This window comes from Paralichthys olivaceus, chromosome 2 (assembly GCF_024713975.1).
Source record: "Paralichthys olivaceus isolate ysfri-2021 chromosome 2, ASM2471397v2, whole genome shotgun sequence".
NCBI lineage: Eukaryota > Metazoa > Chordata > Actinopteri > Pleuronectiformes > Paralichthyidae > Paralichthys > Paralichthys olivaceus.
Window position 1 is genome coordinate 21,660,557 of NC_091094.1, and position 24,631 is coordinate 21,685,187.

General features: G+C 41.2%; 2 protein-coding genes across 3 annotated transcripts; both read left to right on the plus strand.

The window, feature by feature from the left end:
- The first annotated feature begins 776 nt into the window (after positions 1–776).
- On the plus strand, positions 777–8,564 carry cidec (cell death inducing DFFA like effector c). Of its 2 annotated transcripts, none has more exons than XM_020087112.2 (6): positions 777–927; positions 3,730–3,798; positions 4,742–4,895; positions 5,245–5,394; positions 6,067–6,257; positions 7,565–8,564. In XM_020087112.2, exons 1-6 carry the CDS (start codon positions 890–892, stop codon positions 7,743–7,745), a joined length of 783 nt encoding a protein of 260 aa, XP_019942671.1. In that variant the 5' UTR covers positions 777–889; the 3' UTR covers positions 7,746–8,564. The 2 variants fall into 2 exon arrangements, with proteins under 2 accessions (XP_019942671.1, XP_019942672.1); XM_020087113.2 differs by lacking the exon at positions 777–927 and adding an exon at positions 2,953–3,065.
- Positions 8,565–10,024: 1,460 nt separating this feature from the next.
- On the plus strand, positions 10,025–23,948 carry LOC109628946 (G-protein coupled receptor 22-like). The gene is made up of 2 exons (XM_020086404.2): positions 10,025–10,231; positions 21,658–23,948. Exon 2 carries the CDS (start codon positions 21,769–21,771, stop codon positions 23,308–23,310), a length of 1,542 nt encoding a protein of 513 aa, XP_019941963.1. The 5' UTR covers positions 10,025–10,231; positions 21,658–21,768; the 3' UTR covers positions 23,311–23,948.
- The last annotated feature ends 683 nt before the right edge of the window (positions 23,949–24,631 follow it).

The window sequence follows — 24,631 nt, forward strand, 5'->3', positions numbered from 1 at the left end:
CTTAATACAGATGCCTCAGTGTATAAACAGTGTTTTTCTGCTGTCCTTGGTCAAGGTGGAGGTAGATTTACTTTATCGACAGTTTAGTTAATTCAATGGCTCTCAACTGAGAGTTCAAGCCCCAACCACAAAATACACCTGGGTGGTCCTGATGATGATTATTGGGTTTGGTAAAAAGAGGAAATTTGTTGTGAGTTTTCCTCCAGTCTTTTGATTTTTTGTGCTACATTAGATCATCTGACCTCTTTAGGTCTCAATCAGTAAATAATTCATTATACATTATACTTCTTACAGTTTGCAAGAAGACACAACTTAGAAAGTTTGGACACCACACTTAATTTGCACTTTTTTACATCGTATATGTATAAGTACTTGAGTGGTAACATTAAAGTAGAAGACTGTTCTTTAATGTTTCCATATTTTTTAGTACATATAAGTACTTGAGTACCGCTTCCATTTCTTCACCCCAGGAGTTTGTATGAACCTTGTGCAGAAACTGATCATTCTGCAAAATAAGAAGAACATTTTAAAGGACCTCTCTGAATTAAGAATCCTTCTTGCACCACTGTCCAAAGCAATGAAAGGAAGTAGACACAAGGAGGAGGCAGTCTCCTTCCTGAAGTCTGAACTGATGCACTTCCTTTTGTGTCCACATGATGTCCACATTGTCTTTCTTCAATTTACATGTCTTTAACTGTGGCTTTGTTTTATTAGCTGGACCCTCTGAACTATCAATTATACTCACTAACACGGTGAATATAATTGTGACTGTGTTCAAATGGTTGAGAGCATTCAAACAGAGAGAAAGAGAGAGAGGGAGAGAGAGAGAGAGAGAAATGGCGCAGACAGTGTTTAATTAGTGGGATCCAGGTGAAGGTGATAATCACTCATGTGGTGGACACATTTCACTACAGAGACAAAGGAAAAGTAAGTCACTGATTTTCTGCTCTTCGTTTATCAAACTGAGTTTCTTGAAAACAGCATTTATCATGTTTTATTGTGTCAAATATTAAACTAGGTGGTTTAATAATAATAATAAAGAAACCAGTGAAATTCTGTCAGTACAGAGTGATGATGTAGTGTGTCTTTGTCATGGAGGGGAACTTTTTTTACTATTTAATTTACCTTAATAAGAAAATCCAAGTGTTTAATTCCCTTCCCCTCAGATCTATCTCTAACTAGAATCTGATTCCAAGAGGTTTTTGTTGTTTTACTAATATCTCATAACTGCTCCTTGTAAATGACAAGTTAAAACCCTTAGGAGATACAGACATTTTTCAATCAACACCCATACTAATTATATATGTAATCATCTTATGGTCTTTATTTAGTTTATGGTTGGAATGCTGGAGATACATATGTTATCATAGAAAACAGATTTTCTCACCAGGTCCTTCAGTTGACAGGTGTATGACACGTTCCTCTGTTAATCCCCCATCATCATGTTGGGTCACTGTTAATTCCACCAGCTTTTCTCCTTTTCACCTTTCATTAAATCAGTGTGTAGGTGACATAACACATTATAACCTGTCGTCTGGTCAAACATGAACTGTCAGGCCTGTGTGTTTATGTACAAAAAGATGAATTTGTGCTCGTCCTGATGCCACAGCCGTGTGTGCAGCGTGTCAGTGATGTGCTGCTCAGCTGTGTGTGTACATTTAAAAAAAACACAGACAGGTTGGAACACAGCCTCTGGCAATGTGTGAATTATTGAAGAGAACAGCAATGAGATTACTTTCTGCTCTTTCATGTGTATTAAAGTGTATGGAGCCCTTGAGCAGGGCAGAGATTTCTACAGGAGTGTAAGTGAGTCACTTCCGATCCAGTCCACAGTGACACATTCATTCTAACAGAGAAGTAGAAACAGTCCTGCATTGTGATAGAAGCAGTGGTTCAGTGGTTTCCTACTAAAACTACAGATTTAAAGTTGAACCTGTCGCATCATTTTCATATCAATCCCTGGGTTTTAAATGATGTCACTGGTGCACACAGGTGATGTCGGTCTACCTGTAGCTGCAGTTATGTAACATTTCGTGATGACACACCCTGTCTGCTTGATCCTACACTTGTCAGATAAGGAAGTGATCATTGAACGATGACCTCACTCTGGAAAGTTTCAAGATTAGTGATTTTCAGTAATCGTTTCTCACAGATATTCTCCTTAACCTCAGTCTTAATATGAATTTTGTCTATATCAAAAACAGTCCTGTGTAGAGTGAGAATAAATACCTGTAGTTTTATATGACCCCCAACTTTATTCTTCTTTTCTGTTCTACATTCAAGCAGAACTTGGCAGCTACCTCCTGCTTTTTTGTCTGTATCCTTATTCAATGTTAGTGTGATGTCATGATGAATGTATCTGACACCATATCTAAATATTCAATTGTATTTATTAGAGTACCATCTATTTTTTTTATCCTGACATATCACAATCACTAAATGCAAAAACAGAAATAGGGTTATTAAAACAGCAATGAGATGAGCTGATGAGCAGGAAAACAGAAAAGAGGAAGGAAAGGAAAAAATATAGAAAATCCAAGTATTGGCTGAAAATGATCATTTCTCTAATATGACAATGATTAAGAGCCATGAAACTCATATTGTATGATCTAGGAATTTTGGTCATCTCATCAAAAACATTTTATTAACACACTCTCACAATTTAACCAAAGAGTCTTTCGAAGTATTTGAATATGAACAATCCAGTTTGATTTCACAGGGACTGTTTCCTCTGTAGTAACATTTGGATGAACTGACCCTTTATGTTGCTCAGTGAATCTCATTATGTCTGTATATGTCAAACTGGAGACCAGGGCTCAGTGGGACTGTTCCTGGAGAGTTGCTCAATAAAGCTTGATGGTTTGTAACTGGATCAACAGTCATCAGCACAAAGTTCAGAGACAAAGTGGTGCAAGAATCAGAAACAAAAGAAGAGTGTGAATCATTACACAAGGATTAGTGGTGAAAACTGAGGTGGCAGCAGCAGCACTTCAGAGCAACACGACTACGATAGGATTATATTCAAACACACTCAGGACGACGAAGTGCCACCTTTCTGAAACTCTGTAAGATCATTTGTGTTACAGACTTTAAAAAGTTCGTTTTTGTGAAATGTGTGTAGTTTATTTTGAAGGATTGTTTTTATACATGAGCTAGACAAAATACATGTGAAAGCCTAGAGAGTAAATCCAATTTACTTCAGATAGTTTTTTCATTACCTACATCAGCGTGCGTTTGTCTGATATATTGCAGTAGTACACAAAAACTAATGGATGGATTACCACCAAATTTAGGGGAAGGACGTGTTCTGGGCAGATCCAGGATTATGTTTTTTCATTCTTTAAAATTCTAATATTGGCATTTTTTAATGTTTCGACCAACATCTCAGAGATTAATTTGTGGCTCATGATGAAAAATATCAGGCACATTTAGTGAACTAATATGTATGAGTGTGTGTCATGTGGTGCAGCTTTGTTGAATTAAAAGTTCAGTTGGTAATATTTAGGTGAAAGGGATCAATGAGCAGATATTGAATATAAAATTATTCTTGAGACATTTTCACTAGTGTGTTTCATCTAAATTGTACAAATTGTTGTTTTCTTCACTCTGGAATCGGCCCTTTATATTTAAGTACTTTATATTTATAGTTTACAATTATTCCTGTTGCACTGTTTGCTTGTAGTGGTGCTTTGCACTTTAATTCTACTAATACTGCAACTTCAATTTCAGGTTGAGGTGCACTCAGATGGATTATGCTATGAAGTCTCTCAGCCTTTTGACTCCATCCTCCCTCTCCAAGTAAGAGCACTGCTTCATGAGCTGATTATGTTCAGTTTAGAAAAAGGTTTAACTCTTTTTTAAATTACTCATTGTATATAAAGTATAATTGACTTTAATTAAATAAGTGCTTGTATTTTCTTCACAACAAATGTAAAATAAAGCATGAGACCATCTGCATGCACCCCATGACTCATTTCAGTGCAAACAAAAACTGTCAGTGTTCACTTTGTCATGTGGTCATGCATTCCTATGTGATGGGATTTAAATGATGCTACACCAAAAACTGAACTAAAAGAAAGTGTGTTAATTGTCCCAGTGTTCATCGCCTCAACAACTAGAAAAACAGGCTTGTGCCTCAATACATTAGCAAACAATGAAGCAGCTGTTATCCAAAGGGTATTTATTGAACTTCATGTTAACATGGACTGAAACAGAAATGACCAGCTGACTCAGCTTTTAACAACCAGTGGACAAGAGAAGATGCTGGGCCACATTGAAGAGTTTTTTGTATACAGATACATAAAAAGTAACAAACATTGACACAATAAATGCACATACTGACCGACAACACTATATATATATATATATATACATACATATATATACATATATATAGTGTGTGTGTATATATATATATATATATCGAATACAATACCAAAACACAAACAGGTGCCAAAATACAAACACACCAGTTTAGGTGTGAGGGTACAGATCAATAATAGTTCAATTTAATCACATAACACATTTTCCTAATATGTATAATATCCAGGGCCTCAGGCTTCCTGTTCCATTGACATTCCACAAAATATTTTAACCAATCAATACTAAAGCAATTTGGTTTATATAATTTCCAATTCATCATAATATACTGCCAAAGAAAGCTAATGCAATGATGAGATATGTGAGCACTCACTGTATATCTTTTACCTTTCTAGCTGAAGGTTTTGCTTTTCTCTCTCAGGTGTGTGACTGCCAGTATGTCCGCCAGCGCCTCCATGACCCAGCAGCTCCTGTCAGGTCGAGCTCCTCGAACGAAACCCTTCAGAGTCACGAATGCTGACCGGAGCGTGAAGAAGGGAATCATGGCCGACACGCTACAAGACCTGATGAACAAGGTGAGGAGAGAGGGGGTTGCATGGGATGGGAGGTGACGGAGGAGGTTTGTGACGTATGTGACAGTTAGTCCAACATTTAAAGGAATAGTAAGATTGAAGACATGGTGATGAAGCAGGGAGACACCCCGGTGTGTATAGAGGATTAAAATAACCACAGACTGTGACTCACGTACTGCTGCACCATCTGTGATACTCCTGAACTTTACTCATGCTGCTTAAAGTTCACGTGACTGTGACAGGACAGGATGACTCGCAATGTCTTAATATAGAGAAACCTATCTTGAGTAATGTGAGTCTGGGCCCGTTAACCATGATGCTCGACTGTATATGTCTGTCCCTGCTGTCTCAGGCCAGCGACTCGTTGAGCGTCCCGTGTGTCGGTGCGTTGGTTCTGGGTGAAGACGGCACGGGTGTGGACACAGAGGAGTTCTTCCAGACGCTGCCTGACAACACGGTCCTCGTGCTGCTGGAAGAAGGACAGAAGTGGAGCCAACATCCAGTATGTCTTTTTTCACATCAACCTCTAGGCGGCACTGTTGTTCAGTCTCTTCACTGCACAACACAGTGGGAAGCTTGACATATTGATAGTCTTCCTTTGTTGTCAGTGAGTCTTTAATGAATAAAATGACTGACGGAGAGATGTCTGCCTCTTTAATGCAGCAGCCATGAATAGAGACGGTACATGTATCTGAGCTCTAAAGAAAAACACATCGACCATTCAGTGAAATTGAATAGCATCAAACATTTTCTCCTTCAGACTGAATAGAGCAGTAATATGTCAGTTATTGTGCAGAGGCAGAACACCAGAGATTAGTTTCTTTCTTCATAATTTGTTGATGGAAAAATGAAAGGCTGGTGTTGAATATAAATCAGACCCCGTTGTATCATCAAATACTGTATGACTCATGTTCACCCAAAAGCAATTAATTTCCAAAGAAATTGATGCAGGAGATGATTTGCATCCCACGCCCTAAATATTTACCTTGGACCACACATTGACCATGCCTGTATAGTCATTCGCCATCATCATCATCACTGACAGGAGCAGCCTCAGTCAGTAAGAGTACACTGGTTCAGCCGTGAGCCGTCATCCGGTCCAGTTTGCTGCCACACCACCGTGTGTCTGTGCCCTTCTCACCTGACTCGTGTTTCCCTTGCTCTCACCTCACAGAACAGCCCCTCCAGAGATCAGCTCTGTGAGGAGAGGCCGCCGCACCGGACAGATGTGGCCAAGCTGACCCTCGACCTCTACAAGAACAACCCCAGTGATTTCATTGGCTGCCTGAACATGAAGGCGACACTGTACGGGGCTTATTCCGTGTCCTATGACCTGCGCTGTTATGCTGCCAAAAATATGTTGAAGTGAGTGAAAATTACCACAGAATATATGAGGCCTGATGTGATTTTTATGCTTTTGTGTCAAACCATTGCGTAACCATTTTGTCCCCCCCCCCCCAAGCACCACTGAAGCCCTTTTTGGATCCTTAGTAAAAGGTTAATTCAGTTAGAGATGAATTTCAATCCATTTTAATGAGTTTCTAATCCATAAATTACCAAGCGGATCATCACCTTTTGGCAATTCAGCCACCCACTAACAATTCAGTTATTATCTGGTCCGCTTCCTGCTGTGTGCAGGCCGCTTTAATAGCACATTAACAGCAGTTGCAGTATTCTGTGCACAGCCCCTACAATGTAAAGCATGAAGTTGTGCTGTACCGTGTACACTCGTGTGGGCGGCAGAGTTAAAATAGAACAAAGGTTAGATTTTACACCGATTAATTTCGGGAGGAGTTTTGTCATTGCTGCTGAGATCTACTGGTTTTCAACTTTGACACACTTCAGTCAGAGAGGCTTACATTTTGCAGACTTGTCACAAATGAGGCTTTTGTGCTCACAATGCAGAGTAAGAGTGTGTGTCTTGTCAGTGTCATGAGATGTGGTTGATGTGTGAAAACCTCAGCTTGTGTGGTCTCATGCTTTTCTATATTGTTTTCTGTAACTGTTACTCAAGTAATGATGTCATATATTTATATATATATCCAAAGTTACTCAAACATTGTGATCGCCCTTGTCCATCAGGGCTGTCACTTTTTATTTAAATTCAAACATAGGGGGAAAAATGTGTATTCGACCTGTAATGACTTTATGGATTTCACTTATATACAGTTGGGAAACGCATCTGAAGTTTGGCTCATGATCCAGCAGAGAGCAATCACTATTAACTTGACCTAACACCTGCCCTCTTGACCTATCAGTAAAGTAAGTCAGTAATGTGACGTTGTTTTGACACAAGAAAGAAGATGAGAGCAAGTCGTGAGCAGATAATCAGGACACATGGCATCTGAGAGGCAGCTTGTGGAAGTATTTTCAGTTCTACACTGTAGACAGAAATGTAGCAGCTGAGGCTGTTTGTTTACTTTGCACCTTTCAGCCTGTGGGCTCACCTGTTAGCTTCCAGCACAAGTGAGGCAGCAGAGAGGAGCCACCACAGACGAGCTGTGCAACGTCAAGTGCTGACTTATTCAAACAAATTGCATGTCATGTCAAAATCGTTCAACTCCATTGTTAGAAAACCTGACAGCACTAGTCTGTTGCACCATTTCCACAGATTGGAATTTGCCATTTCTGACAACTATTATTCGATTTTTCCCTCTGTGCTGTGCGTCCAGGGAGGCTCTGCGATGGACCATCTTCTCCATGCAGGCCACAGGCCACATCCTGCTGGGCTCGTCCTGCTACATCGAGCAGCTGCTGGAGGAGGAGGAGCAGGCAGAGAAGAGCCTGGCGCTGCCACAGGAGAGCAGGATCAGGCAGCTGCAGAGCATGCTGCTGGGAAAGATCTCCTACTGACGATGGACTGCATGGCACAGGGGACGTATTGTCCAATTCTTAGATTGAGCGCACAGATGAAACAATCGATATCTACCTGATCATACCACTCATTCCTGTGCAGTTTGGAAACATGGCAGATGTTGCAACAGCTCATGCCTCACAGACACTTTCTTGCTCTGTTACGTTGTTTTATCACACACTACAAGTTATTCCTCAGAAAATGCTTTTACTCACTACTATGACATTTTCCTTTGGAGATGAATAAATAAAACTTTATTATTTTCCACACCTGAAGGTTCACTTAAGTCGACTTGCGTGACATCCACAAGTGCTCTTAGATGTGCAGTGTTGCCCATTAGACTGGTGCTTGTGTATGGTTCCTGGTCACAGTCGGTTTAATTGGCAACAGGTCCAGCTGGCTCTCCCACGCTTCTCTAATTGTCCCCAAGCCTGCACTGTCCTGTCAGCTGCAGCCTCTGCCTCCGAGTCGCAGGCGAATAGAAGGGGAATAGCAAGCAGCTGCAGGAGGCGAGGGAGGGAAGCGAACCATTATACACAGAGAGAGGGGGAGAGAGGCTTCAGCTGGCCACAGAAATGCCACTTTTTCCATCTTGTCATGGAAAGTGGGGGAAAAAAAGCTGGTCAGGTTTTAAACAAATTGGCTGTCGGACATATGAAGCAGAAACCTCTGATGTGAGGATTCAGTGGTTAAGAGATGAAGCGTCACTGTGGCCCAGCGTCTTCTCTTGTCCACTGGTTGTTAGAAGCTGAGTCAGCTGGTCATTTCTGTTTCAGTCCATGTTAACATGAAGTTCAATAAATACCCTTTGGATAACAGCTGCTTCATTGTTTGCTAATGTATTGAAGCACAAGCCTGTTTTTCTAGCTGTAGAGGCGATGAACACTGGGACAATTTAACACACTTAAATCCCATCACATAGCATGACCACATGACATAAAAGTGAACACTAACTTTTTGTTTGGAATGAAATGAGTCATGGGGTGCATGCAGATGGACTCATGCTTTATTCTACATTTGTTGTAGTTCTCAGTTTTCCTGAACAACACTGTTGGTGTTTTGAAATGTAGCCATACTGTTGCCTGTCAGCCACTTACCAGTGTTTGGAACATCTTGTTTTTGTTTCCCTTCAGTGTGTGCAAATGCTCCATCTGAAAATATCAAACCATGCACTTCTGTTGTCTTGGTTGAGCTTTGAGCTCAGAACTATAGCTTTACAGAATATTCTGGTCACTTGAAGAAACATCTGATCCAAGGGTAAACTTAAGGATATACTTACTACCAAAAGAAAGGATCATTAAAATATTAAAACTCGAAGGGCACGGAGAGCTCATACCCCTGCAAAGGCTGATTGGACTTTATCACCATGTCTGCATTGTTTTGTTGAGAAATTTCAAAAAATATTCTCTCACAATGTAGAAGAGAGTGGAAAAAACAATGCTGGATCTGATCCTGATATGGACCCACAGCAAAATTAAATGGGTTTTCTCCTGACTTATACCACATCCTTTCACGTTTCGTGGTAATCCCTCCAGTAGTTTTTGAATAATGCTAACAGACAAACTCGGATGAAAATATAACCTCATTGGGGAGGTGACAAAAACAAAGACAGTATTTTATGGCAAGGTTATTGGAGTTGATGTTTGTAGAGAGTGCACTGATTTTGTTGTTTTGGCATTGCACTCCCATAAAGCTCACAACAACAATATTTCAAACATTTTTCCTCTTTGTTACAATATTTATTAAACACAAAGAATGTGGACAGTTCAACTGTTCACTGTGAGTTTCAGATATGTTATGCAGGGGAGAGGAGATGCTTACAGAGGTCTCCACACTCCAGGTGAAATTTGCTGTGGATCCAGATAATGATCTTTTTTTTTAAAATCAAAATGTTATTGAGGGGGTGATCCTATATTCCCTTCTGCAGAGAATGGATGTAAACAGTTTGCAGAATATATCCGTGGAAGTGGTTTCTGATCTCAATACAATATGTTGAAAAAGTGATCAATCAGCCTTGTGGAGGTAGTTCACATAGAGGGATTGTAGACTAATAGACTTGTGTGAAATTGATTGAGTTGCCCTTTAACTAAGACTCGCCATGTAAAATGTGAATGCACATTTGGATTAAAACACACTAAATTAATTGACGTGCAGCCTCAAAGAAAAAACAGATCAATTTGAAGCTTTAATTCAGCTTTGATCTGAGTGACCTTGATATCTGGCACCTCCCTCCTCCTCCTCAGTCAGTGGAAATAATCCTGAAAGCGGGGACCTCCGTGGATCCAGCAGGAGACTGAGCTCTGCCTGTGGACAGTGCAGCCGTCAGTTTGTCCGTCTCACGGAGCTGTGCTGTGGACAGTGGCCCCTGCTGGAGCTGCTGCTGAGCTTGAGCGCTGCTGTGCCACAGGACAGGAGGAACGCTTCCCACTAACCCGCACACAGGTTGCGGACATGGATCTCTGAGAGCGCGGCTCCAACACAAGAGGTAAGAGTCCTTTTTTATAAATGTATATATTTTTTTATTTTAATTAATCATAATTCCTTAAGCCGTTTATCTGACTAAACATTTTATTGTAAAATGCGCACGCAGCTTTTGGACTGTATCTTGACTGATCCCGTCCAGCATTAACTTCAACGGTCAATTTAAAAGAGACAGTTTTTCACTCTAGTATTTTAGAAAGGTGCAGTTAATCAAAGATTCACTATTATGACGTCTCTTGTATATTTAAAAGCTCTCGAGTGAACTTTTACGCAGCGTAATTTACAATGTATGTTGTAGAAATGTACCGAAATCTTTTCAAGTGGAAGCATCGCTTCGTTAATACATATTATATTCAACTTTATCCAGTCTAAAGATGGGTATACTTGCACTCCTACTGTGCAGCGCATAGCGCACAGCCCTGCCCAACTGAGCTCCATGAAATATCGATTTCGCAGAGGAATCAGTGTTTTATTAGAAACCTCGGGCTGGTGTGTGGGAGTAGGTGCTTGACACAGTAACGGGCTCCGAGGCTGTGTATCTCTCCCACGCTCCTGAGGGACCTGCAGTCCGCTGAAACATCTCACCGTGCACGCAGCACATCAAAGTGTGCACGTCTGAGTGGACCGTGTGTGTTGTCAGTGTGTTTGCGTTCGGGCTTTGTTGTGCGCGCCAGCAGCCAACATGTATCTTTTAAAAGACATGAACCTCTGCTAATATGTTCTCACTGCCCGTCAGTGTCAATTTATTGCTGAACTGTGACTCTATCTCCAACTGTTTAGCAAATATATGGAGAGAATAACTGAATACATCTTTAATTGTGTTTAAACTCTATTTTCATTAATTGCAGGGGAAACAATTGTGTTATTTTACCCCTTGACGTTACAGCTATGCACATTTAACCTTATTTAATATTTTGACGTTATAGCCGATTAGTGGTTATCGGTTTTGTCTTATCCAACCTGTTATCATAGAATTAGATCAACCAGATAATTTATTTACCTACAGCAAATTTGATAATTGCTTAATGAATCAATTATCAGGCTCCAGCTTTGGATGATTTTCTTCATCTTCTATTGCAAGTTGAATATCATTAGATTTTCGTCTGCTGCTTTGCAAAAAAAATTAAAAGAAAATATGATGAGCTTCTTTTTTTTTCCAATCATTTTCTGATATTTTGGAGACCTAACTGAGACATAATCGGCACGATGAAGATCATCATTAGTTGTATGGAGCTGTCTGCATATAAGTACTCATGGAATGTATTTGTTCTTTGCAATCTATTTGCAGTTAGACAGTCCAGTAAGATGAGCAGTTGCCATGATTTTTTTTAATGGAACAATCTGCTGCTCACTGTCTCATCTGTAATGTGCCTTCAAAGAATCCCATAAATCAGGTTTATATACTCTCCTCTCATGCAATCCTGTGTCCATCTCACCAGCAACAGTTGGCTACAGAACGAAACAGCCAAAATGAGGAGATGTACAGAGACGAAAGACTGTAAAAGTGAAACTAATATGCAGTGAGAGGAGGAGTAAAGGGGGGGGGGGGGGGGGGGTAGCAACATTGTGGAGGTGCAGAAGAAGAAGAGAGAGGTCCTGATGAAAGCTTTTGATTCTGTAGCTCTGCCACGCCATCCATGAGCTCTGCTGCTGTGGTCGGCTTTGATTGTGAACAGGGAGAAAAATAGGGAAACCTGCTGTGTGTGTGTGTGTGTGTGTGTGTGTGTGTGAGTGTGAGAACATCGTCCCCTCTCTGTCATTTGACTCCAGCTCACACACAAGCAGATTAATTGTCTATTAATTGCCTCCATCTGTAGCTAAGTAACCTCATCATTTTTCACCAAGTGGCTTTCTGTTCAGCATCTGTTGTCTATCAGTTGTGTCAGTGCACACCTTTACTCTCTCTGTCCGTCTTCTACCCCTTCTTCTCTTCTCTCTGCTTCTCCCCCAAGCTTTGCTTTTCAACCGCTTCAACCATTTCAGGTCTATATTTCTGCCAAGCGATAAATAATTCAGGTAACAGGACAACACAAAGGCCCTTAGTGAGAGCCTGGATGCTCAAACTGGAATTACCCCCATCTACCATTTGGAGGGTCCGTCTGAATAATGGATTACTTTCCCAATATCAAGCATGTCCTAGTCAATGACTTAAAATGGCAATAGGTGCTCTTACTGTGCGTTTAAGTTATCTTTCAGATTCATCCTCTTCCATCAAGGTGTATATATTATTGAGTCTCCTGAAGTTCTTTACAAAACAGCCGAGATTTTACTCTCCCTTATATTCTCCCTCTGAGTCTGTATTTCTCCATGTTTCACACCTGCAGTTTCCAGCTGCTCCTCAGTTGCTCCTCAGCTCCATTATGAAATGAGACAAAAATATTTATGACTGGGACATAGAAAGTATGAATTCATCTTTATCAACAGCCACAATCAAGGGTTCTAAAAACGCTGGATGGAGAGCCAGTAAAGTTAACTCTGTGAACCGCTCTGTATATTAACACAACAGCGTACGTTGTGTATGGTTTAAGAGGTAGAGCGGGTCGTACTCTAGAGGGTCAGCAGTTAGATCCCATTCCACATGCTGAAGTGTCTTGGGCAAAATACTGAACTCAAGATTGCCCCTGATGGCTGTGCCAGCAATGTGATTGATGTGTGACAGAGAAAGTGCTGCACATAGATACACTGTGTGAATGTGATATATATATATATGTACACACACACCATTTACCAATATTGTATATATTGTTTTATCTGAGACTGGCATTTTATTTTTTACAATGTGCAAATGTAGAAAAACATTTAAGCCACAAAGTCACAAGTTTAAAAAAGGGTGACAAGCATTTATGATGAAACATGCAGATTTTTAACACAACAAAAGAAACACATCTACAGTCTAATGCAAGACAATAAAAGCCTTGATAACAATGTTATTAGCATGAAGATGTAATCTATTGCAACAAGACCACAAACTATGACCTTCTGGAAAGTTACTATATTCATCTAATAATTTCAGAAACCTTTGTCTGAATGTCTTTGTGTGGCTCACATATCTCGAGAACCTTCACACTTGGTTTGTGTCTTGTTAAGGGCCCATGGGAGCACAGTGTCAAATTCAAGGCGATACGTTCAATATTGATACACTGCTTTCCGAGTTGAGCTTCACTGAACTTTGAATAAACAGGTGAACAGCTTTTTGTGCAGCAGCCGTGGAGCAGCAGGGTTCTGTGGACAGAGTCCAGCTGCAGGTCTTTATTTGCTGCAGCTCAGTTACTGCAGGTCCCTTCTACAGTTTCAGAAAGAAATCTCTCACCACAGGTCAAACAAACAGATCATTCCAAACAGGTTTAGAACGGAAACTATGTTTAAATCAAAAACTAGTCTCAATAAAAAGAGAAAAACATTACATGCTTAAGTTATTTATTGTGCTGTATCAAATGTCTCCAGCTGCATCATTTCAAAATAAAAAATCTTGCATCAAACTCTGTGAATCATAAACTTTAAAGAACAGATTGATTAATCTAAATCTCAAGACAGACATTAAATGTATTCCCGAAAAACTACTCCTTTAAAACCTGAATATACTGTATGATATACTGTACACTAACAGAACTGAACTATCCACTTATGATATCCACTGCACTTATCATGCTGGACATGATGATACTTATCTTGCAAATGGAAAACATAAGCGGAGTAGTTGTCCTTACATTTGAAGGTCAGAGTCATGCACTAAAGTTGACATGCTGAAGGCAAACAGCTGGAAGTCAGATTCAGCAGGGTGTCCAATATCTGACCATGTATTTGTTTTCCATTTATCCCACTGAAAGAAATAATCCCATACATTTACCCAAGTGACTTTTAACCTCTGTGTTCATCTACAGCAATAAGACCACTTAGACTCAGCAGGCGTCCTGCACATCTAACTGTGTGTGTGCATGGATGTACTAATACACATATGTATACACATATTAACTGGCCTCTGAGTGTTTTGCTCTGACATCACATTTTGTCCGCGACTGTAGAGAGCGTTCAAATAACAGCTTGATGTCTCGGTAGGGAGTCTATTTACACTTGTCCACACACTTGCACGCACACACTCGTATGTTGGTGGGTGTTCATTGTATAGAGGGTGCGTACATTCTCTGTCTTCTTACTGCTCCATTCTCTCTGTTTTGTCGTTCCTTGCCCCCTCACACTGAAGACTCTTGTGTCTCGAGTCTATTCTTGTGCCCCGCTTTGTCCTCAGTAATGTCTTGTGAGCTCTGCTCAGCTTTGTGATGCCATTGTCTTGACAAGTGATTGAAGCTGCCTTTTTTTGGCACAAAGGGGGGAAATTATCAGACTCCTGGTGCCAGAAGAAAGATGTCCATCTGCTGTGATCACAAAGATCACTTCAGAGTATCTATGGTGTTAAATCTCAATATATACACTGTATCTGTGGTACTGTGGTTCCCAAAGAAGGGGTCAGGACCCCTTGGGGGTTCGGGGGAGACACAGAGAAAGGGGTTGCAAGATGACAAAACAATTTAAAAACAATTAAAAATAAACTTTTTGCTGTAATTGTTACTGGAATTTAAAGAAATCGTAATCAAATTTAATATAAAATATGTTACTAGCCTTCAGATGTTCTTCAATCCCCACATGACCCATAAGGTGATAATGACAAATTAGTGACAGCATCACCTGCACTGACGTCAATTCACAGCAACCAGAAAAATATTGTCACGTAGTTGATTTTTTTTTCCCGAATCAACACCCATCCTCAGGGTCACAAGTCTGTGGTACAGTTAGGGGGTTAGGGGCTGAGAGGTTTGGGGACCCCTACCTCCACAGTGACATCCCACTTTTTCAACTGCAGCAGCCCCCGTTCGAAACTTCATACTTCATACCCCACGAGCCCCCCAGCCCCCCCTCGGTCGAGTCGACGGTCTGATTAGATTTTCAGTCACCATGCTGCATAACTTTGCATAGTGATGAAGAGAAACAGATTTTCTTCAAACTGCTCTGATGCTCTCTAATGCTTAAGGATACAAAGTTCATAGCATCCATGTGTTTGTCTAAGAGAAATATGGGGACACTCATGATGAGAAATACATTTTTATCACAAGTCACATGGGTTAAATATCACCAGTGGTGTGTCTTGCAGACATCAAGGTCACCTGTAACTTGAGCGTGCTTGGTACTAAGATGGAACAACATGACGAGACTTGTTGTCTGACAAACATTAGCATTGTCCCTGAGATTATGTTAAATGCTGACTTTAGCATTTAGCTTCAAGCAACACTGCACTTCTTCAGTAATATTTCAGCTTAAGAACAGGCATGTTACTCCCAGTCTGATTTAACCATACTTCTTTTTGCAGTGTAGATAAGAATCTTATTTTCTACACTTATCTTCCCGACTATTCATGTCCCTTTCTTCGTGTTCCCGTCTTCTCACTATATATATAGTTTTGACAACCTGTTACATCAGCGCATCTCAAAGGAATAGCAAGATTATCTTGACTGCCATTCGTCTCTTTAGCTGCTCAATTATACATGCTATACAGCCTCTTCTCGCACATTCTGGCTTCCGCAGGGGAAAGAAGGTTGAACAGAATCACTTCGATCTCTGTAGCAAACGGTGGCTGCAGGATGAGGTGTATTGCTTTGTGAATTCACCTCCCTGCACAACCTTTGATGCACTGTTAGAATACAATAAGTAATCATTACATTATCAGACTGGTCTGTGGTTGTTTTGTGATTAAGTGAAGTAATTAAAAACGTTCTTACACTGATCCTAAACCTGCATTGATTTCCTACTATAACTTTCTGTAGCCCCCAGGGAACAGGCCTCAATTGTTGCATTAAAGGCTGACTGTTAACGTGGAGAAGTAAATGGTGATCAGGAAAAACCGAGTAACATAAAATTTGATTCTTGCCAACAGATTTTTCCTTGTGATGAAAAAACTAAATGAATAATGGCATTGCAATCAGATACACTACTGCTGTTAGTGGTGGTATTCATGATGTCTTACATTTAGCCTCCAAATTGTGGAATAGTTTTAGATTAAAACTTGATATTGTGAAAAGTGTTAGTTTGCTGCCAGCAATTAAAAAATAATCGACCATAAACAGGTCACATAAAGAAATAGACTCTGACATTTTCAACTTATTACACTGAAAATATTTACATATAAATGGAGCAAAAATGAGATCAACACTGGTGAATCAAAAACAAAGGATTAGGGATATATTAGGATTACCCAGATATTATGTCAAGTTTTCTGCGGAATAAAATAAATTTTTACATACTGTATATTTACATATGATGTTTTTAACAATTAGTTAAAAAATACATTATATAAGTTGACGTGACAGTATTATGAGTGTCAGATATTTCTGACCACTGAAAAACAAAGTTGGGGAGATTTAGAAACTTCAAAATGTTATTTTAAAATGTGAAGAATGCAGCAGGAGATTAGTCTGGGTATGATGCGCTCACTACTTTAGGAAAGTATTTGGAAAATTCAGACGAGGGGTGTCATGCTTTGGTTTACAGCACATCGACTCTGGCGCCGACCCTAATTATCAAAAACTCTCGAGTCTCATTGTCTTTCCAAGTTTACATCTTGGTTGGTGTTCTCTAGTTTGTAGCTCCTCTTTGCCATCCTCATATATTTCTAAAACATTGTTTTGTTTTTTTCAGTTTTGCATCCATTGCATGTTAAAAAACATCATCAATGTGCCGACTTGCTTGCTGTGAATTTTCCTGCTGTATTCTTATACTTGATCACGAGACAACTGACTCAGACATTAGCATTCTCACATACAGCCCCCCAGGAAGAGTTCAGGAAATGTTCTGCAGTTTAGTGCATGAAATATATATACATATATAATTTTATGGTCTCAAGAAAATATCTAGTAGGACCGATTATATAGTGATTTACTTGTCTTAAACAATGAAAATGATATGTTAGTTCCTGAGCTTCAATGTTGGCAGGTGGATTTTGTTGCCTTTGGATTGGGCCAGGCTAGGTGCCAGTCTTTATGCTAAGCTAAGATAATTGGCTGTTGGTGGTAGCTTCATATTTACATACATGTGTAAATAAATATTCCTCTAACCTCAGGCTCTGAGCAGACCCTGAATTATATATTCCAACATGAAAATTAGATACCAGTCTTAACATCTTCAGTATACACATGCATGCACAGGATATTCAATGAAAATGTGTCATCACTCTCATATTCCCTCTCATTACACAGTCAGGGTATGTAATGAGGGAGGTTTAAAGGGAAGAAGGTGTTGCTGGGAGAGTAAAGACATCACCTGGATGTAATGGTTTCCTGTTCCTCAGTCTGTCACACTGTAAACAGAGTTCATATATAGTACCTGTCTTGTCTTAACAACCTTTTCAAGCTTTACACAACGGGTCACACCAACACACATTGGTACGGAGCTTGTTCTAGACTGTGTGTTTTACACACAGACACAAACACACGCCGATGGTTCATCATCGGGGACAGTTTGGGGTTCAGTAGGCCATCGTACCCGAGGATACAGTGGAGAAGCCGGGGATTAAACCGCCGACCTTCCAATTAGTGGATGACTTGCTATACCTCCTCAGCTGCAGCTGCCTTAAATGTCAGGGTCCAAGTCAGATAATTGCCTTCTGCAAAACTAGAAAAAGTCACACACACAGTCACTCTGAGAACTCCGTGGTGAGCGTCCACACTCGGAGGTGACTTAAACCATAAGAAACGCACTTGGTTTCCCAGCTAACCGGAAACAGCACATTGCTCCCCATGGTCAGACATCTGGGTCAGCACAAGGTCATATTGATTGTTTTTTCTTCACTTGCTCTGTCCAACTCAGCCTTTTAATTTACACAGAGATTAAACAGCAGTGAACAGAGAAAACTAATGAAACAGTATTATTTCAAGGAGAAAACTACGCCTCCTAAAGAAATACAGTATGAATATCACACCAAAACATGTAGGTTACAGCATAAAAGATCAGCAACACGAGAATCTTCGTCTTCATATTACAGAGGAACCTATTATTTAGAACTCCAGTCTTCATCAGCAGCCTGTCTCCATGATCTGCTTTTCCTCTCTGATTTTAACTGTTCACCTTTCCTGTTCCAATCCTCTAACCTGTGGAGCCATCACACAGCTTCTCACTCAGCCAATCATGAGTGGAGTCCTTTGGGACTAAAGTGGTCCATTGGGACTACAGGCAACCAGGAAACCAGCAGCAGTGAGGCTGATGTAAGATATTAGAGTGGAAAAAAACTGCATCCTCTGCTCCCAGGGACATCTTGTTTACCAGTACCGCAAGCTCGCCCTTTTTTTCTACTTCCTTCCCTCCCTGAGCCATTTTCTGTAATCAGTCTCAGCGCTCCAGCAGGCTTTTCAGATGTTCAACTTTCAGGTGACAGACATGCGCTTTTTAACAAAAACCCACTACTTCTGCACCAATCTACCTTTCTCTCCAGCTTCCTTCCAAACCTTCACTTCACTCTCACAATTCCAGCCTCTGGTGGCGATCAGACAGTCTACTCACAATTGGACTGGCTGCAGGCGTCACACGGGAGTCAAGCAAAGTGGCTGCATGGTTGAGCTCATGCGAAGCATCAGTTTTACACATGCTGTCTCTTTTTTTCACTCTTCCCCCCAGTGTCCCTCGTTTCATTTCTCCGTACCTCCCCATGAGATATCTCTGTTCCTACAGTTCCACACTAACCCCACAAATCTGTATATGCCAGCTGCTTCCTCGCTAGCTCAGGAAGTGTCATAGAAACTTTACTCTTGTTTCCATGAAGTGTGCAATTTGCTTATATAACTGAAAATACAGTGATGTTGTTCTTAGGGAATTTCCATTTCCTCCCACACGCTGCTGTTTACAATAGCCAGGGAGAAGTGGAACACTGTTAAGGCCATAGACAAGCAAGTTGTATTGTAATATGGATTATCAGAAATTTTTTATCATTGCACTTGAATGTTGAAAATTTGACTCACAACTCAACACACACTTTTTTAAGCCTCCTTTCTCTTTTTCCTGACATAAGTTGTATGATCTGATTTGTAATTGAGGTTTTTTAACTCCACTACACCACTGACATGGTGTCACCAAAGAGCTCAGTAGCTATCACACGCTTCCATACTATAGCACCTGTGCCTTCATTAATCTAGACCCTTGTAGTGCGGTTGCCATGGAAACTGGGGGAGAAAAGTCCATCACTAAGTCGAACGTCTTGTTGCCGGAGTGGAGTTGTGCAGAGGGATTGATCGTTGAGAGTTGATTAGTTGTGTTGTTTGTTTCCCTGCGCTCTCAACTTGTTCATTTACCATCAAATGTTTTAGACCCTCAATGCTGAGATTTCTACCTCTTGATGAGTTTAGAGCAACGGAAGCTGTGAGTTTAGTCATTCAATTGATTCCCTGCAGGTGCAATCAGTAGCCACCCTATAATCAATGGGCAGCAACTGTGTTTTACACACTATCTTTAATATTGTGGTTGTCAGTGCAACACCAAGCTATTGTCTGTGAGTATACTGCTGACTATAAGATATGTTTAACAGCTCTAACCATAACAAAATAAAAGTGATGAATAAGCATTCAGCAGTCATCACAAGACACATTTACATTGATATTGGACACCAATATTCAGGCATTTACCAGATTAAGGCAATAGTCTGAATAAGACACTGCCACATAAACAGCATTGTCTGATTACTTTAATTTAATTGAGAATAAACAAAAATGGAATTCAGATCCATGGTATTCTAACCTTAATCATATTATGTGGATATGTTTACATCTCAAACAGCATTTTGCCACATGCATAAAGCAATTACCAACTGCTTGAGGACTCATGCCCATGGTTGGGTTTGAATAGGATGTAATATTGACTTGAGTCATAATAAGATGCTCTCTACCATGTAAACAGGAACACGAATGGAAATCTAGTTAAAACAATGTCTTCATCTAGTTCTGTCCTGAAGAAGTATCTCTGCTCAGAGGACGAATTATAACCACACGTGGCAAGTGACCATCTTCACCATTAGCTTCGAGATGAAAAGAATAAACTTGTAGAGTGAACCTGAACGAGCTACCAGCAGAATATGTTGTATGTTCTTACTAAAGTCATTTCAGTGTGCTGTGGGTAATTTTATTTTTTTCCAAACACATGAAGATTAGGTTAAAGTCTAAAAGGACCATAGTGTTATTGGTTGCTTAACTCTGTCTTTTCTGCAGCTACATCCACATGACTATGTTTTAGTTTTAAAATGGCCTAAAATGGAAATGTTTGGAAACGCAGCTGGCCCTGTTTTACTTTGAAAATACTGTGGTTATGTGTTGTTATGGATGAGCAAAATGTTAACACTTACTGTCCGTCACAGTTCCACTTCATCCACAGTCCAAGAAAAGAAATACCTGTTCTTTTTACTATTGTTGTTTCTCATTCGTAACATTTGCTGCAGTGTAGACAGTCTGCTTTCAGTTTACAGCAGCAGGCACACACCAATATATGAATGGTCATGTGATTTGTGTTTTTAGGACTTATGGATGGGGATTATTACTGAGTCAGAGCTGAATGGAGATTGTTTTAGTTGTGAAATCCAGTTAAACTATGATGAACTACTTAGGATTGTTAAGATTTGGTTTATTCTACAGCTCTTCCTTAAAGTCCTTTTACAATATATTGCAGTAAATTGAACCATCAGGTGTGACACAGATAATAAAGTGAATTAACTGTAGTCAGTCTGGCTGAAACACTGAATAAATATGCTCCTTTGGAAGTAGATGTTTTTAAATAAATCATATGGTCAGCTACAGCTGGCAGAGCCAAGATCATGACCACTTTTGTGCAAATTGCAGAATGTGTAGTTTTTAATGATCCACTGATACAGCAGTTAATTGCCTGTGGGTCTGATTACTTGGCTTCATTCAATTTCTCCAATCCCCTGAGCCCCAGTACACTTTAGTGATATTGTGTCAGCCTGTGGTTCTGACAGCTTGTCTGCAGGCCCCATGCTGTGGCTGAGCCAAATGGTTATCAGAGATTCTGATAGCTGACAGATTGGAGGCTGGATTGATGCATAATGCAGCACCTGTTCAGTCTACAGATGCTGGGGCTGATATATGCATATGATAGACAGATGGATGGATGGATTATAGATAGACAGATGGATGGGCGGATAGATAGATACATGGATGGATTAGTAGATTAATAGTAGATTAATAGATAGACAGATAGATAGATAGATAGATAGATAGATAGATAGATAGATAGACAGACAGACAGACAGACAGACAGACAGACAGACATGGTTTATGATCACTGCATTACTAATGTCTATGATGTTCATTGAGAGAATAATGTGTTTTGATTCTCTCTTCCACAGTTCACTTCTCATCTGTCTGCTTTGTGTTCCCTTCTCCCCAGTGCTGTCATCAAGCTGTTATTTATCCCTGCATCATGGTAGCTCAGCCTGGTGCATCATGGGAGCTCATCAGTGGTGTGACAGATACAATATATGAGGACTGAGAGGTCGTCATGGAGACTGACAGTTACACCTCGGGCCCAGCCACCACTGACTGGGTTGGGACGGTGGCTGGTCTGGAGGGAATGGGAGTCCTACAGGAGCAGGGAGGAGGGGGCTTGTCCAGCAGTCCCGCCTCCTGGTACATGCCATACTCACTGGGCTTCCAGGTGTCGCTCACAGCCGTCCTCATGGTGGAGCTGGTGCTGGGCTTCAGCAGCAACCTGACAGTGCTGGTTCTCTACTGCTCTCAATCCAATTTAGTGGACTCAGTGAGCAATATGGTAACTGTCAATCTGCATGTATTGGACGTGGCGGTGTGTGTGCTGTGTCTGCCCCTCACGCTGGTGGTGGTGCTGCTGCCTCCAGGACCAAACCTGGCCTTGCTCTGCTGCTTCCATGAAGCCTGCGTCACATTTGCCAGCATTGCCACAGCCATCAACATCCTGGTCATCAGCCTAGACCGATATGACATTTCAGTACGGCCGGCCAACAGGCTGCTGACCACACGCAGAGCAGCGCTTCTCCTGGCTGCTGTTTGGGTCACATCAGTAGCTGTGTTTTTTATCCCATTCTTGGAAGTGCAGTGGCCCAGCCGAGAGGGATCAGAGGAGAAAGGGCAGGCGGCACCCATGTCTTTGTCGTCACATAGCACCACAGTGGCACCAGCATGGCGTAACCAGACACTGCTGTGTATTGGTGGACAGGGCTATCACACAAGCCTGGGAATGTATTACCATCTTATCCTGCAGATACCCATCTTCTTCACCACCGTGGCTGTCATGCTCTTCACCTACTCCAGGATACTGAGAGCTTTAAACATCCGCATTGGCTCCCACATGAAGAAGAGCCAGCGGTTCAGGGGCCCTTCCTGCAGTGGGCGTCACAAGAGACAAAAGAAAAAGAAAGCTGGGCTCAGAGTAATCGATGGTGGGGAGCTGGGAGGGGAGCAGAGCAACATAGATGGTACCAAACCGCTCAGCCACCCTCCCCTCATTCCTTCCCCCTCCCCTACACCCACAGCCACCTCCCCGCCTGCCCTGTCCTCGTCCGCCCCTCTGGTCATCTCTGAAATGGGTGCGGCCACTCCTATGCCAGCCACAATGGGTGTTCAGGCCTCGGTGTCAGCCATCATTGCCTTGCGGAGGGCAGTGCGGCGACATAGGGATCGGCGAGAGCGCCAGAGGCGGGTCTTCAGGATGTCCCTCATCATCATCACCACCTTCCTGGGCTGTTGGGCTCCCCTCTCTGTGACCAACGTGCTAATCCTTGGCATCGGCCCCAGTGACGCCCTGATTAGCCTGCGCCTCTGGTTTCTGGCCCTCGCTTACGGCACCACTGTCTCCCACCCTCTGCTCTACGCTTTCACCCGACAGAAGCTGCGCCGTGCCCTCCGTGCCAAGGTTAAAAAGAGGGTGGTGTCCTTGCTCCAAGTAGACCCTTCACCAGGGGGCACTATCATACACAACTCCTGGGTGGAGAACAGAAAAACCACTCGGCAGGTGCGGTTGGAGGCAAGTGAGGGCACTGACCGTTGCCAGGCAGAGGCCCTGTGAGACTGACACAACTTAGTACTACTGTAAGTTATTTCATTAGGAGACTAACTGGCATGTGTAGCCAGTGTAAGAAATGTGGAAAAACACATTTCTACCTCTGGGAGATGTTCCACCAGTAACCACCAGCAGCAAGCCTATAGACACAACTTACGTTCACCTCAGGCAGGAGTGGAGGGAGGCTGCTGTCGTCACTGTGGTGTGCACAGTCTTTGCAGCCGAAGCAAATCATACACAACAAACACTCAAGTGTAAATAATTTGCACTCTGTCAAACACTGAAGTCTGTTTACACAAGGAGCTGCATGACAGAGCATTCTCTCAGTGGTGCTTACATAACCGCTCCAAAGATTGTTTCACCAGCAGATGATCTGATCTGCCTCCTGCTCAAATGCTCTAAGGCAGCTCAAGAAAATGTAAAATCCACTTCAAATACATAAATACTTATCAAGTCTTTGAATGTATTGAATGTTGTTTCTGCCTTAATTCTGCTCTGAAAGTCTGGCTGGATGGCTGTTGTGCATTCTGAAGACACAGAGACACAAAATGTGAAGTTGTAAGTGTGTCGTGTTGATGAGGGCCAGTCCACAGAGAGCAGGTGAGGCACATGTCTGAGTACAATTAAAATGTGAAATACTTAATGCATTTTGGCTTTAGCTTTAGTTATTATATGTTTAAATGTTACGGTGTTTATATAAAACACTGCAATAGCTCTTGTTTTCCAGATTTTTATCAAATTGTGTAATATCTTGTTGGTATGTTGCATATACTGCAGGGACAAGCACAGGTACCATTCATGACAAAAGTTTGACATTGGGAAAATATGCTTATTTGCCTTCTTGCTGAGAGTTAGATGTTCAGATGAACATCTAACTCTCAGCAAGATGAATATACACAGAGTGTATATGAGAAATATGAAGCTACAGCAGCAGTGGCCATAGCTTAGCACAAAAACCGTAAAAAGAGAACCAGTTGCCCTGGTTCAGTTAAAGAAGAACAATAATTTCTAATGGTAAGCTTTTGTAAAAAAAAAAAAAATTCTTTTTCAGGCTTAGACTCTGGAAAATGTCTGAAAAATCTGGTAAGGACATTCTCTGGAATTGGCCTTTCACATATGAAGAACTTAGCAGGAGATTGTATGGATCCGGAAAGTGTCTGGGTATAACATGAAATACATGTTAAATACATGTGAAATACATATACATGACATGTATACATTCCACTGTGGAAATCACATATTTTAGTTAACATCACATTGACCAGCATCGGCCCTTATTACTTACTCTCGTTGACTTTCCATCTTGACATCTTCTTTTGCATCTTCT